The following is a 16,292-nucleotide window of genomic DNA, read 5'->3' as shown; positions in this document are numbered from 1 at the left end:
CGGATGTGAGCCTTTAAAAATCCGCATGTATGTTGTTTTTAGGGCGGTTTGTTTGTGTTGGGACACGTTCGTGTCGGCGAGTTAGACGGCAGCGGCGATCCACTGGCAGAGGAACACAAATACTGGCTCCAGCTTATAGATCACCTCAAGGTAAACTATTTATCGTTTGGCTAAAGCATAGAGAAATATAGTAACACAAGAGTGCTCACTCCATACATCAGTTTTGGTACCAAAAAGACTATTATTTTCAGTGTCTACATCGAATAGCGGAATTATCAGTGCTGCTACTTGACAATAGATCAAGCACCGACCGGAAAGTCTAATGCTCAACAACATAAGACTTTCCGGTCGGTGTTACATCTATTGTAAAGTAGCGATTTTGTTATAGGTACAATAGGCTACATGACTAATTTTTTTTATGGTATCAATCGATCGGGTTTGTTTTTAGGATCAAATGTCTATATGGGACCCATTGCATTAAAGTAACACAAAAGTCAGAAATTGTAGTCAAAGTCCGACAGTCGCACTTCACTCGCGAAACGCCCTATACAAAACGGCCAGAGGCCGTGACGTCATCGCCCACGTTGTAGTATGGACAAAACAAGAAAATTGCGTTTTTGTCGGTGAAATATTGCGTTTATGTATATAGTTGCTATACAATATTTTTTTCGGTGAAATGTAAGGAATCGAATGGTACCCTTACTTTTATCGTTTTTGGAAGTTAAAAAAAAAACTTAAATTTTGAAACTTTCAGGTCCTGTAATTTTGTAATTTTTCAATATTTTATTTTAATATCCACATTATTGTGATAAATTGCTCGTTTGCTATCTATTTTACTAGATTTTGTTATAAAATTCAACGTGTGTCATCATCCATATAAGGCGTTTTTTTTTTTAGGTGAAAGCATTCGTAGAGCTGTGCCTAGCGCCCTCTGTGCGCAGCGGGGCCGCGCAACTAACTCGTTTAGCCGGACTTGGAGCCATGAAGCCTGACACAGTTCTTCTAGGGTTCAGGGACCAAGCGCCCCCTAGAGACTTCTTCAGAGAGTAAGTACAATAATCCCAGTCAAGAAATTGAATTAAACATTGTAATTGTATAGTCTGTCAAGCCGGATATGTCAGTAGCAATGTAAAGCAAACTAAAGTATGGTATCCCTAGGAAACGAACAAGAAGCAGTGTACATCGAACAACGATGAAATGTAAACAAAACAGTTCGACAGATAAGATATAAATGACACGCGATTTTCGAACAATTCAAACGTAGTGTTGCTAACCCGCGATTTTTCAAATTCGCTGCCTTTTTCTACTGACAAGATTTGCTTGACCAAGTATATTAAAAAGACACCTTCATTCCAGCCCCAACTCCCCCTACAAGACGGAGCAATTCGACACGGAAACCGGGGACGTGTTCCCCCTCCGCGGCGCTGATTCAAAACTCAGCGCCCATGAATACGTGAGGGTCGTCGTTGACGTGCTCAGCGTCAACAAAAACGTGGGGCTGTGCCGGCACTTCCATAAGCTGGACATGGCGGCTGTTGAACGGTGAGTTGTCAAACTCAGCGCTCATGAACACTTGAGCGTTGTCGCTGAGTCAGCGTCAATAAGGATGTGGGGCTGTGCCGGCACTTCCATAAGCTGGACATGGCGGCTGTTGAACGGTGAGTCGTCAAACTCAGCGCTCATGAAAACGTGAGGGTTGTCGCTGAGTCAGAGCCAACAAGGATGTGGGGCTGTGCCGGCACTTCCATAAGCTGGACATGGCGGCTGTTGAACGGTGAGTTGTCAAACTCAGCGCTCATGAACACGTGAGGGTTGTCGTTGAGTCAGAGCCAACAAGGATGTGGGGCTGTGCCGGCACTTCCATAAGCTGGACATGGCGGCTGTTGAACGGTGAGTTGTCAAACTCAGCGCTCATGAACACGTGAGCGTTGTCGCTGAGTCAGAGCCAACTAGGATGTAGGGCTGTGCCGGCCCTTCCATAAGCTGGACATGGCGGCTGTTGAACGGTGAGTTGTCAAACTCAGCGCTCATGAACACGTGAGAGTTGTCGCTGAGTCAGAGCCAACAAGGATGTGGGGCTGTGCCGGCACTTCCATAAGCTAGACATGGCGGCTGTTGAACGGTGAGTTGTCAAACTCAGCGCTCATGAACACGTGAGCGTTGTCGCTGAGTCAGAGCCAACAAGGATGTAGGGCTGTGCCGGCCCTTCCATAAGCTGGACATGGCGGCTGTTGAACGGTGAGTTGTCAAACTCAGCGCTCATGAACACGTGAGAGTTGTCGCTGAGTCAGAGCCAACAAGGATGTGGGGGTGTGCCGGCACTTCCATAAGCTGGACATGGCGACTGTTGAACGGTGAGTCGTCAAACTCAGCGCTCATGAACACGTGAGGGTTGTCGCTGAGTCAGAGCCAACAAGGATGTGGGGGTGTGGCGGCACTTCCATAAGCTGGACATGGCGGCTGTTGAACGGTGAGTCGTCAAACTCAGCGCTCATGAACACGTGAGCGTTGTCGCTGAGTCAGAGCCAACAAGGATGTGGGGCTGTGCCGGCACTTCCATAAGCTGGACATGGCGGCTGTTGAACGGTGAGTTGTCAAACTCAGCGCTCATGAACACTTGAGCGTTGTCGCTGAGTCAGAGCCAACAAGGATGTAGGGCTGTGCAGGCCCTGCCATAAGCTGGACATGGCGGCTGTTGAACGGTGAGTTGTCAAACTCAGCGCTCATGAACACGTGAGGGTTGTCGCTGAGTCAGCGTCAACAAGGATGTGGGGCTGTGCAGGCACTTCCATAGGCTGGACATGGCGGCTGTTGAACGGTGAGTTGTCAAACTCAGCGCTCATGAACACGCGAGCGTTGTCGCTGAGTTAGAGCCAACAAGGATGTAGGGCTGTGCAGGCACTTCCATAAGCTGGACATGGCGGCTGTTGAACGGTGAGTTGTCAAACTCAGCGCTCCTGAACACGCGAGCGTTGTCGCTGAGTCAGAGCCAACAAGGATGTAGGGCTGTGCAGGCACTTCCATAAGCTGGACATGGCGGCTGTTGAACGGTGAGTTGTCAAACTCAGCGCTCATGAACACGTGAGGGTTGTCGTTGAGTCAGAGCCAACAAGGATGTGGGGCTGTGCCGGCACTTCCATAAGCTGGACATGGCGGCTGTTGAACGGTGAGTTGTCAAACTCAGCGCTCATGAACACGTGAGGGTTGTCGTTGAGTCAGAGCCAACAAGGATGTGGGGCTGTGCCGGCACTTCCATAAGCTGGACATGGCGGCTGTTGAACGGTGAGTTGTCAAACTCAGCGCTCATGAACACGTGAGCGTTGTCGCTGAGTCAGAGCCAACTAGGATGTAGGGCTGTGCCGGCCCTTCCATAAGCTGGACATGGCGGCTGTTGAACGGTGAGTTGTCAAACTCAGCGCTCATGAACACGTGAGAGTTGTCGCTGAGTCAGAGCCAACAAGGATGTGGGGCTGTGCCGGCACTTCCATAAGCTAGACATGGCGGCTGTTGAACGGTGAGTTGTCAAACAGCGCTCATGAACACGTGAGGGTTGTCGTTGAGTCAGAGCCAACAAGGATGTGGGGCTGTGCCGGCACTTCCATAAGCTGGACATGGCGGCTGTTGAACGGTGAGTTGTCAAACTCAGCGCTCATGAACACGTGAGCGTTGTCGCTGAGTCAGAGCCAACAAGGATGTAGGGCTGTGCCGGCCCTTCCATAAGCTGGACATGGCGGCTGTTGAACGGTGAGTTGTCAAACTCAGCGCTCATGAACACGTGAGAGTTGTCGCTGAGTCAGAGCCAACAAGGATGTGGGGGTGTGCCGGCACTTCCATAAGCTGGACATGGCGACTGTTGAACGGTGAGTCGTCAAACTCAGCGCTCATGAACACGTGAGGGTTGTCGCTGAGTCAGAGCCAACAAGGATGTGGGGGTGTGGCGGCACTTCCATAAGCTGGACATGGCGGCTGTTGAACGGTGAGTTGTCAAACTCAGCGCTCATGAACACGCGAGCGTTGTCGCTGAGTTAGAGCCAACAAGGATGTAGGGCTGTGCAGGCACTTCCATAAGCTGGACATGGCGGCTGTTGAACGGTGAGTTGTCAAACTCAGCGCTCATGAACACGTGAGGGTTGTCGTTGAGTCAGAGCCAACAAGGATGTGGGGCTGTGCCGGCACTTCCATAAGCTGGACATGGCGGCTGTTGAACGGTGAGTTGTCAAACTCAGCGCTCATGAACACGTGAGCGTTGTCGCTGAGTCAGAGCCAACTAGGATGTAGGGCTGTGCCGGCCCTTCCATAAGCTGGACATGGCGGCTGTTGAACGGTGAGTTGTCAAACTCAGCGCTCATGAACACGTGAGAGTTGTCGCTGAGTCAGAGCCAACAAGGATGTGGGGCTGTGCCGGCACTTCCATAAGCTAGACATGGCGGCTGTTGAACGGTGAGTTGTCAAACTCAGCGCTCATGAACACGTGAGCGTTGTCGCTGAGTCAGAGCCAACAAGGATGTAGGGCTGTGCCGGCCCTTCCATAAGCTGGACATGGCGGCTGTTGAACGGTGAGTTGTCAAACTCAGCGCTCATGAACACGTGAGAGTTGTCGCTGAGTCAGAGCCAACAAGGATGTGGGGGTGTGCCGGCACTTCCATAAGCTGGACATGGCGACTGTTGAACGGTGAGTCGTCAAACTCAGCGCTCATGAACACGTGAGGGTTGTCGCTGAGTCAGAGCCAACAAGGATGTGGGGGTGTGGCGGCACTTCCATAAGCTGGACATGGCGGCTGTTGAACGGTGAGTTGTCAAACTCAGCGCTCATGAACACGCGAGCGTTGTCGCTGAGTTAGAGCCAACAAGGATGTAGGGCTGTGCAGGCACTTCCATAAGCTGGACATGGCGGCTGTTGAACGGTGAGTCGTCAAACTCAGCGCTCATGAACACGTGAGCGTTGTCGCTGAGTCAGCGTCAACAAGGATGTGGGGCTGTGCCGGCACTTCTATAAGCTGGACATGGCGGCTGTTGAACGGTGAGTTGTCAAACTCAGCGCTCATGAACACGTGAGGGTCGTCGCTGAGTCAGCGTCAACAAGGATGTGGGGCTGTGCCGGCACTTCCATAAGCTGGACATGGCGGCTGTTGAACGGTGAGTCGTCAAACTCAGCGCTCATGAACACGTGAGGGTTGTCGCTGAGTCAGAGCCAACAAGGATGTGGGGGTGTGCCGGCACTTCCATAAGCTGGACATGGCGGCTGTTGAACGGTGAGTTGTGAAACAGCGCTCATGAATACGTGAGGGTCGTCACTGAATCAGAACCAACAAGGATGTGGGGCTGTGCCGGCACTTCCATAAGCTGGACATGGCGGCTGCTGAACGGTGAGTCGTCAAACTCAGCGCTCATGAACACGTGAGCGTTGTCGCTGAGTCAGCGTCAACAAGGATGTAGGGCTGTGCAGGCACTTCCATAAGCTGGACATGGCGGCTGTTGAACGGTGAGTCGTCAAACTCAGCGCTCATGAACACGTGAGCGTTGTCGCTGAGTCAGCGTCAACAAGGACGTGGGGGTGTGCCGGCACTTCCATAAGCTGGACACGGCGGCTGTTGAACGGTGAGTTGTCAAACTCAGCGCTCATGAATACGTGAGGGTTGTCGCTGAGTCACCGTCAATAAGAACTTCTGTTGAAAGAAATGTTAATCAAATTTCTCACACATTGGAATATCAAAATATCGATAAGCAACAAACTCAGCGCTCCTGAACTTTGGGTAGTTTGAATAAAATAAACAAATTACCTGATATATCTGGCTGTAATGTGTCAATTTGCTTTAAATAAATAAATCCCACCGAAATAATATATTATCTTTCACAGGAAGTCAGCAGCGCTGAAATACATTGACGTATGGCTGGTAGAGCCCCTAGCGGCGCACGGATGTTTCACAGTGCGCGCATTGTTCGCGCTGCAACTCAGCGCCGTTGTGCGCTCAGCGCGTGGCTGGAGGCACTTGCAGTTAAGGGTGTTTACCAAACCGGAGCCTGAACAAGGTGTGTTAGGTAAGATATATCACTACATAGTATAAAACCACACACAGCTGCACAAACAGCTGTTTGTGGAGACGGGTCTGTTTAAGCTAACACGAATATATTTAGTAACTTTGTTTTTTAATTTAATTGCAGTGAGACGCCTCATTCGGTTTTCGTATGTTTTTTTTTCTCGTAATGTTGTTAATCATACAGGATTCTGACTCTTGGAGACCCTATACATCTCTAAGGATAATTTGATAAACTATGTTATTTTTTAGTTCTGACACTTAGTGACATTTACACCTCTAAATAAGTTTAATTTTTTTTTCCATGTATCTGTTTTGTTTTTATTTTAATATTATTATTATAGTTTTTTTTATGTAATTCGACATTAAGAGACCTTATACATCTCTAAGTAATTGTATTACGTTAGTTTGATTTGGTAGTTGTAGTTGTATTTAATAATTGTTGATGTATTATTATTATTATTTTGCTTGTATGTAAATTCAATGTTGACGTGTAAAAGTGCCCTTGTGGCCTATTTGCTGAATAAATGTTGAAGTTGAAGTTGAAAACAAAGTCGCTTCCCGCTTTCTGTCTGTCCCTATGTATGCTTAGATCTTTAAAACTACGCAACGGATTTTGATACGTTTTTTTTAATAGATAGAGTGATTCAAGAGGAAGGTTTATGTATAATTTGTTAACCTGTATGAAGCCGGGGCGGGTCGCTAGTCTTCCATAAAGGAAGTCAGCAGCGCTGAAATACGTATGTATGGCTGGTAGAGCCCCTAGCGGCGCACGGATGTTTCACAGTGCGCGCATTGTTCGCGCTGCAACTCAGCGCCGTTGTGCGCTCAGCGCGAGGCTGGAGGCACTTGCAGTTAAGGGTGTTTACCAAACCGGAGCCTAGGCTTCCAGTTGAAGCCATGATAATCTGTGTCAAGTACTAATACTAACTGTGTACGGACCAAGGCGTGTTAGGTGAGTAGACTCTCAATCGGGGTGAATAGGGAATATAGGGATGGCGGGGTGAATAGGATAAGCTGACATAATTAAGCATCAAGTAACTGTACTTAAACTAATGTTCTAGGCTTCCAGTTGGAGCCATGATAATCTATGTCAAGTACTAATACTAACTGTGTATGGACCTAGGTCTGAAATAAATTATTTCTTTAGGGTTCCGTACCCAAAGGGTAAAAACGGGACTCTAATACTAAGACTCCACTGTCCGTCTGTCTGTCACCAGGCTGTATCTCATGAACCGTGATAGATCTAGATAGTTGAAATTTTCACACATGTATTTCTGTTGCCACTATAACAACAAATACTAAAAACAGAATAAAACAGACATTTAAATGTCCCCATACAACAAACGTGATTTTTTGCCGTTGTTTGCGTAATGGTACGGAACTCTTCGTGCGCGAGCCCGACTCGCACTTGGCCTGTTTTTTAACAGCATTATGTTTATTAAATTATACAACGGGACTTAATCGCGTATCTAAGTTTTAAGATTTACCTCCGACGTTTCGAGGACGGCGTTGTCCCCGTGGTCTCGGAGAAGACCACGACCACGACCACCACCACCACCACCACCACCACCACCACCACCACCACCACCACCACCACCACCACCACCACCACCACCACCACCACCACCACCACCACCACCACCACCACCACCACCACCACCGAGACCACGGGGACAACGCCGTCCTCGAAACGTCGGAGGTAAATCTTAAAACTTAGATACGCGATTAAGTCCCGTTGTATAATTTAATAATGTGTAAAAATCGTGAAAGTTTAAATCAGAGCATTATGTTTGTTTCAGAAGCCGGTAGAACGTTACCAGTGAGCGAAGACGCCTCACTAGACCCCAGCATAGTTAATGTGGCCCCGGGCAGACCGGTCCAGGAGCGCCTGCAGCATCTGCTGCGGCTGCTGCGTATCAACGCCACGGCGCATGTGGTCAGTACAGATACTAGTGTGATGCCTCGTACACGTCAGCTGCCGCTCCGAAGAGTCCGAAGTCAGCTTTAGGAATTGTAGCCGCTCAAACACGTTGAAAAAAATTCCTAATTTTAGAGCTGCTTCTAGATTTAATTCAGAAAAAAAACAACGGGTTGCACTCCGGGAGTGCCGGCAGAAGTGAAAACTCAATGACATTGTAACAGTTTTTCGATCAGGTCACGTGTCCGTCTTACGAATTTTCAATCTGTCGAATCTGTCGGTCACGTGACCTGTCGCGAGTTTAACATTTTTTCCACACCTCAAAAAGTGCACAGCGCCGCTAAAGAAGTTTTCACTTCAAAAAGTCTATCTATAAGTCATACTGGCATAGACAGACAAGCCGGTAGAACATTGCCAGTACTTCAACTATAATATGTTTTCACCGTCCGTCTGAGTTAAGCTGTAGACTAGGGTGGTTCACGTTTGTATGGGTAGGTTACCAGTGAGCGAAGACGCCTCACTAGACCCCAGCATGGTTAGTATAGTTACACGTGTGATGCCTCGTGAACGTCAGCTGCCGCTCCGAACTCAGCTTTAGGAATTGTAGCCACTCAAACAAGTTGAAAATGATCCCTTTAAAAAAAAATCTAGATTAAGAAAAAAAGTCTTTTAAAGTCTCATCTTTGTTTTTGATTCAGATTCATATTTATTATTGAGGAAGAAAATACATCAAACTGTAAAGTGATGGATTATGCGTCAGTTGTTGATTAGGTACTAACAGCAACACTTTTAACTTTCAGATAGTATAGAGGGGTCCTGTCATAGTAAATTTTGTAGTCGCAGTAAATTTACTGCCATCTATCGACACTTAATTAAAATTCAGAATGAAAATGTATAAAACTATCAAAAAATGTATATATAATTTCAGACCCAAGTTCTTTCACTAACACCTATGTGTTAAAATTGTTAAATATCAAACGGTGTCGTCAACGCCATCTAGCCGAGCATAGGCCAAAGGTGTGTGCGCCATCTATCCGAGAATGACTTTTTCTTGATTTCCGAGGCACGTTTTTTCCTTAGACTTTATTCATCTTATACGGAGTTACATATGTCTTTGCCAGTACTTAATCAGCCATTATAAGCATACCCCGCAACGGAGCTAGCAAAACCGTAGCATATGACAGTTTTGTGTCAGGGTTGGCGATTATGATGAAACATTTTGCTTTAACTTTATTGTATGTGAGATTAATAAAATTGATCGAGAACCTTGTTGACCCTCTTCCGATATAACCCGGTTGAATTTACTGTCAAATAATATAAATTAACAGGTCAATGTCAATATTAGATGCGTCTCAATGTATCTGTTATTTTGTTTATAAAATCACGTTTTTTTTCGCATTTATTTCAAATATTAACATGGAATTTTTATTGCTTGATAATATTGGTGTGTTTGAAAACAAAGAAAATATATTTTTTGTACTTTAGTTTATGCGTAGTAGTGATAACCCTGACGTACAACTGCTACAGATTTGCTAGCTCGGTTGCGAGGTATGATTATAAGTTTTCACCATCCGTCTAAGTTAACCCGTAGCCATATAAAAGTGGACATGAACATTATTTGTACAGGTATCGGAGTGGCCGGCACCGGACGAGACAAGCCGGTGGATGTCCGACAACTCGGATCAATCCATATACCAAAGAGTGCCTCTTAATACTTACATGCACAAGTAAGTTTACATACTTTTTTCTCAAAGAAGTTTTCTTATATTTATTTATTATGATTACAAGTAATTGTACATTCAAAAAAAAAATTAAATAAACTAACTTATCTATTGGCACCGTGCACGATGGCAGCGCCGCCTAGCGTTCGCAACATGGTCGGCGCTGTCAAATAGCGAGCGCAACAAAATAAAGATTATTCCTTAAAAATATTTACTATAATGTACTTAACAATGTGCGGAATCTATTCGTATTTAATGTTAAATACACCTTTTGGTTTTTGCTTTAGTGAAAACAGTAAGAATTATCTGTGTATTTTATATTATTCGGTCAATTTCCTTCGTTGTTGTTTCAATGAATAAACGCATGTTTCACTATGTTTTGATGACTCACTTAGTGATCCTCTTCCTGGGGATACGTACGATGCTTGCAATTATAAAAACTTTGACCTTTTTCACAGGTTTTAATCAACACATTTTATGTTAAAAATTTATGTTCTCCCGCTTAATAGGCACAATGTCTGTTGTGACACTTGTGTGACTTGTGACAGACGACAGATAACCCTACATGCCAAAAGTGTGCTTTTGATGGGCTTTCAATAACTAATATTACAATCACTTAATGTTGGTACACTGTATAGCCATACTATTTTATTTACATACAAGAAAAACTCTGTGTTGACATAGACTAGATAAAATGTTTAGCCATTACGTTATTAAGCCTGGAATAGTACTATATGGTATAAAAGGCTAATATCTAGCTCGGCGTTGAAAATATATAAAATTTACTATTACTGTTTCGTCCAGTATTATTGCAGTTTACCACACAACAGCTATCGTGACCCATTTTTATCGTAAGTATGATTATAAAGCTAAAATAACTGAGAAGTATGGGAATTGACAGAAAGACGGTTACCAATCTTGTCATTATTGGCCACATCAAGCGCTGCGATCGTTTCGGCTTCCCCAACCACCCGCTTTGCACGGAGCGAATAAAATAAAACTAAATTAGAACTAAAAACTAATACTAAATTACAAAAAACCTATAAAAGATCCAATCATAAAAGAAATGCCCCGTCCAACAGTTCGGCCTGCGGCATGGACCCCATTACACTGGCGGCGTTACCTCTGTACCGCTAGCGCGATACGCTGAGGCCCACTTGCAGCATCCCACTAACCCGGGGTTAAGCGGTTAAATCGTTAACCTAGTGTCAAATTGTACTGGTAACCATGGTAACTCCAGATGTAATCGGTTAACTCCGGGTTAGTAGAATACGCGCCAGCCCTACGGTCCCCTGTGGAATCGACCAGCCGCGCCGACAAAGCCTTCATAACTACATACTAGAACAAATTAAACTATTTTCAGAAAATATTTTAAGAGCCAACAGGAGTGCACATTTCTCCATACAAACGTACTCGACTGTTTCCTCCGTGGGTTTTGAAGCTAGAGCAATGATTTTTTCAACAAAGATTAATATTGTCAATATCTGTGTCGGACCGTTTTGCTTTTTTTGATATTTTTGTTTTTTAAGGCGCTAGAGCCCTTCAAAAATGGCCAAAATGGCCTAATTGACTATGCCGCAATGAGAGGCGTGCTATTCAAAACTGACATCAATTAGTCAAAAAAGCAAAACGGTCCGACACAGATAATGTCATAATCATTTAGATTTACAAACTTGGTTACGATTGGTTAAGTTTTGGAGGAGGAAACAGGCGAGTACGAAACCTCGATTTTTTATATTTTTACGCAGGATTTTTCGCACTAGTTTTAGGAGCCGCTTCCGTTAGCGAGACGGGTATATTTACCTAAAATATTTAAATCTTAGCTCCTGTTGGCTCTTAATTGGTTCTCGGTATCATCTGAGATGATCCAGTTAGAAAGGTCGAACCATATTGTTCTACCTTAGAGGTGGCCAGGGGGCGCCATAAGCCTTCAGTATGAAGTGCATATACTTGGAAAAATTCGACCTATGCCGCTGTCCCCCGGTGGCCGAGAGGTAACAGGCACCTGCCGCGATAGCAGAGGACGCTGGTTCGATTCCAGCCTGGGGCACTAGAGGATTGGGTCACTTTTTCTGACTATATGACATTTATTTCAGTTTCTTGTCACGCGTTGCTATGGTTACGGTCTCCTGAGTCACTCTTAAAATTCTGGGTTTTTCGTATTTGAATGAACCAAACTTGCATTTTATGGTAGTTATAAGACCTTTCCATAATGGGACATCTACTGAGCATGTTAGTAGAACATGGTACAGCAGTTCTTCTAACAATCTATGCTATTATTGTCTCCTCGCTGATGGGACAGAATAACAACAAGAAATTGTTGACTGACCCATTTACTAGTCGTGAAAGCCGACTATTCAGCCGCATTTGTAGCCGGCAATTAGTCGGCGAAAATGGCCCATTAATCCGATCTGGCCTAGTGGGTAGTGACCCTACCTGTGAAGCCGATGGTCCTGGGTTCGAATCCCGGTAAGGGCATTAATTTGTGTGTTGAGCACAGATATTTGTTCCTGAGTCATGGGTGTTTTCTATGTACATAAGTATGTATTTATCTATATAAGTATGTATATCGTCGCCTAGCACCCATAGTACAAGCTTTGCTTAGTTTGGGGCTAGGTTGATCTGTGTAAGATGTCCCCTAATATTTATTATTTAATAGGCACTTTATAAGTGACAGAAAAACAGGGCAAAAATAAATAAACAGCAAATATTTACCATGAGCTTGTCACCTTTTTTAGCCAAATTCCTATTTAGAGTACTTATGAAAACATTTGTTCGAATTATTGACCGTGTGGTCGCTTTCTCATGTCCGGTTGTCGTATGAAATATAGCCTTAGGATTTATTTTTTGTTTTTAGCGTTACTAAATACAGTGTTTACACACAGTTGCTGAAGTGCATACCCACTTTTGAGTGCAATTCATTCATAATGTGGGTATACATACACTTCCATCTTCAGCTATCATTCACCGGGGCAAAGAGAATTAAGAAGACATAGAGTGCTCACTCCATACATCAGTTTTGTTACCAAAACGACTTTTTATTTTCGTGTTCGGCATCTAGCGGCAAGTAGCGGAATTATCAGTACTGCTACTGTCCTTATAAATAAGTACCTATAATGTATTGAAGCTACTAAATGGGGTTGACAACTGTCAAAGGTTTGCATAGATGGCGCCATCATAGCTTGCCCCTTTTTCTATGAGATTTGGCAAAGGGCTGGCATCTAGGGCATTAAAAAAACAATAATTTGACACAATTCGAAGGATTGACAGGGCAAGCTATGATGCGCCATCTGCTAAATACTTCGACCGGCCAACCCCATTAGGCACGTAAGTCTACTATTTGTGTATAGAATAGAATAGAATATTTTTTATTGACAAAAGAAGACGATCTTACAGACACATGGACACAGGTGGATCCCAAACTAGGCTATGCCTGTGACTTGGGCTCCTAGAATGCAATTGACATTAGAAAATTTTACAGAAAATATTACCGACATTTAAATAACTAAGAATTAGTATAAAAGTTAAAGTTAGGTTCACTAATTTAAGAAGAGATTAACTAAATTAAGAGGAAGTAGTTACTGTGTGTGTGTGTGTGTGTGTGTGTGTTTGTGTGTGTGTTTGTGTGTGTGTGTGTGTGTGTGTGTGTGTGTGTGTGTGTGTGTGTGTGTGTGTGTGTGTGTTTGTAAATATGGGTGTGGGGTAGAGAGGGACGAGTGATAGTTATGGATAAATGTTTCTTAAGTGTATAGTTATATTTTTCATTTAATTTCAATAATTTTCAGGGTAAACAGTATAATCCGAAGTCGTAGCGGCAGTGAAACGGCAGTGACTTTCCTCCAACTGCCCGAGCCACCGCGGCTCACTGCTGAGCTAAGCTCCGACAAAGCCATCTGCGGACAATATCTACAGGTATTTATTTATAGGCGTACAAAATAGTATTTTATGCAACCGTTGTTTAAGAGAGGTCAAAAAAGGCGAGTGGCGTGAGTAACAGTTTGAGGCGAAGCCGAAAATTGTTAATAAAGACGCCATGAGTATTTTTTGACTCAGTTAAACAACGTTGCATACAATACTTTTTTCTACGACCAAGCACTTAGTTTGAAATAAAATTGTAAATTTTACTTATATTTTTCATTCAAGAAGTAGCAAAAGATCGAGGGTACGGGCGGGAAAAGAATGAATGAATGAATGAAATTATAAAAAAAACATGACTATGGTTCACTTATTTGTCAGAGATGACATTTAAAATAAGGTTGGCAACAATGTATTTCATTTAATATGTTTTAAGTGCTCATTACACGAAGTATCAAAAAGTGCCAAAAAGATACTGCGTGTATGCACAAATTCTTTTTTGGGGAATAGACTAAAGACTTGTCTTGACAACTATAAGGTAGGGTTTTAAAGGTGTCTGCACGACCCTTTAAATGAGAAATAAAAGTACGGGAGTAGAAAAAAGTACATTAAGGCACCCCACACTAGCGTCTGTCGAGCGTCGGCGTCTAGTCAGCGCTATGCAAAATGGCGTCGCTGCGCAGTCGCGCCAACGTTGCGTCGAGCAGCAGCCATAGAGTTGACTAGACGCTGACGCTTGGGAAACGCTAGTGTGGAGTGGCCATAAAACTAATCTACTTAAAATTAACATATAACCGGGTCTATCACGAATTTACCCTTTTTTCGTGGTCGCAGATAACTGATGTCCCAGCAAAATTGCTACTTAAAATTAAATTGTTTTTTGTAGCTTATCATATTAACAGCAACGGCTTTAAGCAATATAGTATCCTATATTTACTTCAATGTTCTTAGTCTTCGAGATATTTGGTATCAAAGTTGAACAATTTTAGGCCAAATAATTAGTTTTCTGGCCATAACTTTTGTGTTAATTAGTTTAAAATTAAAATCCTCGACACGTTTTTCGAGACGTCAAAGACGAATCCAAATATGTAGATTTCGTATATCTAAGATTCTTCACAGCAAACTAGACACGAATAAAGTGATTATTTAGACTATGTTTAAAAAAATCATGAAAAAATAAGCATTCATTTCTTTCAAAATCCGGTCGACAAAAATGGAGATAAAAGATTGAAGAACTGATAGCCGTTTGTCTTATAATTCTATCTGTGGTGCAAAAGTAGGAGATACGATTCAAAACTTGTCAAATATCGATGAAAACCGCAGGTAGCTTAAGGCCTGTATTTATAGTTTGTAGCTTTCTAATAGACCCCGAAGGCTAATCCTATTGTCTATTGTTAAGAAAAACCGCTCGTGCCACGTGCCACAACCACCTGCATAAAAAATCGGTACTTCGGTTACTGAGTGCCGGCGAGTCGAACGCTACAGAACCAGTCTAAAATGTGTCATCGAGATGCGTAACAAAGGCGCGTTATCGGAGAGCGCACCTACACTGGTTTTTTGAGCGTTGGACTAGCCCGCGCTCAGGTGCCAAATATAATAATTAGGACCCTTTTTTGCAGGTAAGTAGCACGTGCGGTTTTACTGAACAATATACAATAGGATAAGCCTTCGGGGTCTACTAGAAAGCTACAAACTATACCAGTTTTGATTGTGCTTCTTTAGCGCACTGAAAGTCACCCTATTTTACTTTTTTCCAGGTTCTAGACGAATTCACTAAAGAGCTCTCCCCGACGATACTGGTGCGAGGACTGAAGCCGGTCACATCCACGGCTCTGTAAATATGTGACGTTATCTATGAAAAGGGACCTTATTGTCGATGGCGCTTACGGCATTATTAACGATGCTCCGATATAAATATAATGCCGCGCGACGCTGTGCGGCATAAGCGCCATCGACAATAAGGTCCCTTTTCATAGATAATGCCCCATATAGGACATTACTTATAGATATCGAAACGAGAGAATAGGCAAAGATTTATTGACAAATTTGAAAAGTTTAAGAGTTATTCGTGTTTTGAATATGACTGCCGATGTATGTACAGGGTGGCCAACTTAGAGGTATACAACTTTTTTTGCCGCCATTTTATTTTGGCGGTAAATATGACAGTTATTGCATGAAAATTAGTTTGTGTAGATACGGCAAATTTATTATGGAGCGTTTTACGACGGAACAACGTGTTTTAATCATTAAAAACAATAGAAACATTAAAAATAACGTTTCCCGGTCGATTAATTTCGAGAAACGGTGACATTGACTGGCCCCCAAGATCGCCTGATTTAACAGCTCCTGACTTTTTTCTGTGGGGCTATCTAAAGGGACGTGTCTATGCTAATAGGCCAACGAACCTTCAGCAATTAAAACAAAATATTCGAAACACTGTCGCTGAGATAACGCCAGAAATGTGTGAAAAAGTGATGAAAAACGCGATGAAAAGGGTTCGCATCTTCCATGCTGCTAGAGGTGGACATTTGTCTGACATTATTTTCCATGTGTAATTGCTGACCCTACATATTATATTTAACAAGGAATACTTAATATTTTTTATGTTTTATAGAATAAAATTTCAAAAATAAAGTGTATACCTCTTATTTGGCCAACCTGTATATGTGTGACTCAGTAAATGCTGTAATTTATGTTAAAGTGTTAAGTGTTCGGATTGAAAATACCCCAGCATTACTGTAGCAATATTGTAGCACGACA

At 43.5% G+C, this 16,292-nt stretch overlaps 2 protein-coding genes across 3 annotated transcripts in view; one reads left to right on the top strand and one right to left on the bottom strand.

Moving 5' to 3' along the window:
- The window catches only part of LOC134658350 (solute carrier family 12 member 9), a 46,165-nt gene extending 30,783 nt beyond the window's left edge, over nt 1–15,382 (top strand). Inside the window, exons 13-20 of the mRNA XM_063513979.1 lie at nt 43–150; nt 898–1,046; nt 1,357–1,542; nt 5,858–6,039; nt 7,838–7,974; nt 9,583–9,683; nt 13,463–13,589; nt 15,290–15,382. Coding sequence (XP_063370049.1) covers nt 43–150; nt 898–1,046; nt 1,357–1,542; nt 5,858–6,039; nt 7,838–7,974; nt 9,583–9,683; nt 13,463–13,589; nt 15,290–15,370 — 1,071 coding nt within the window. The 3' untranslated portion in view covers nt 15,371–15,382. The remainder of the gene's footprint in view (nt 1–42; nt 151–897; nt 1,047–1,356; nt 1,543–5,857; nt 6,040–7,837; nt 7,975–9,582; nt 9,684–13,462; nt 13,590–15,289) is intronic.
- The window catches only part of LOC134658339 (trehalase-like), a 221,931-nt gene continuing 219,794 nt past the window's right edge, over nt 14,156–16,292 (bottom strand). For both annotated transcript variants that reach the window (XM_063513962.1, XM_063513963.1), the window contains exon 16: nt 14,156–14,267. The gene's annotated coding sequence lies outside the window, so the exon portion shown is untranslated. The remainder of the gene's footprint in view (nt 14,268–16,292) is intronic.

The sequence above is a fragment of the Cydia amplana genome, chromosome 22 (genome assembly GCF_948474715.1).
Source record: "Cydia amplana chromosome 22, ilCydAmpl1.1, whole genome shotgun sequence".
NCBI classification, from domain to species: domain Eukaryota; kingdom Metazoa; phylum Arthropoda; class Insecta; order Lepidoptera; family Tortricidae; genus Cydia; species Cydia amplana.
This window is presented reverse-complemented; position numbering and strand designations above follow the sequence as displayed.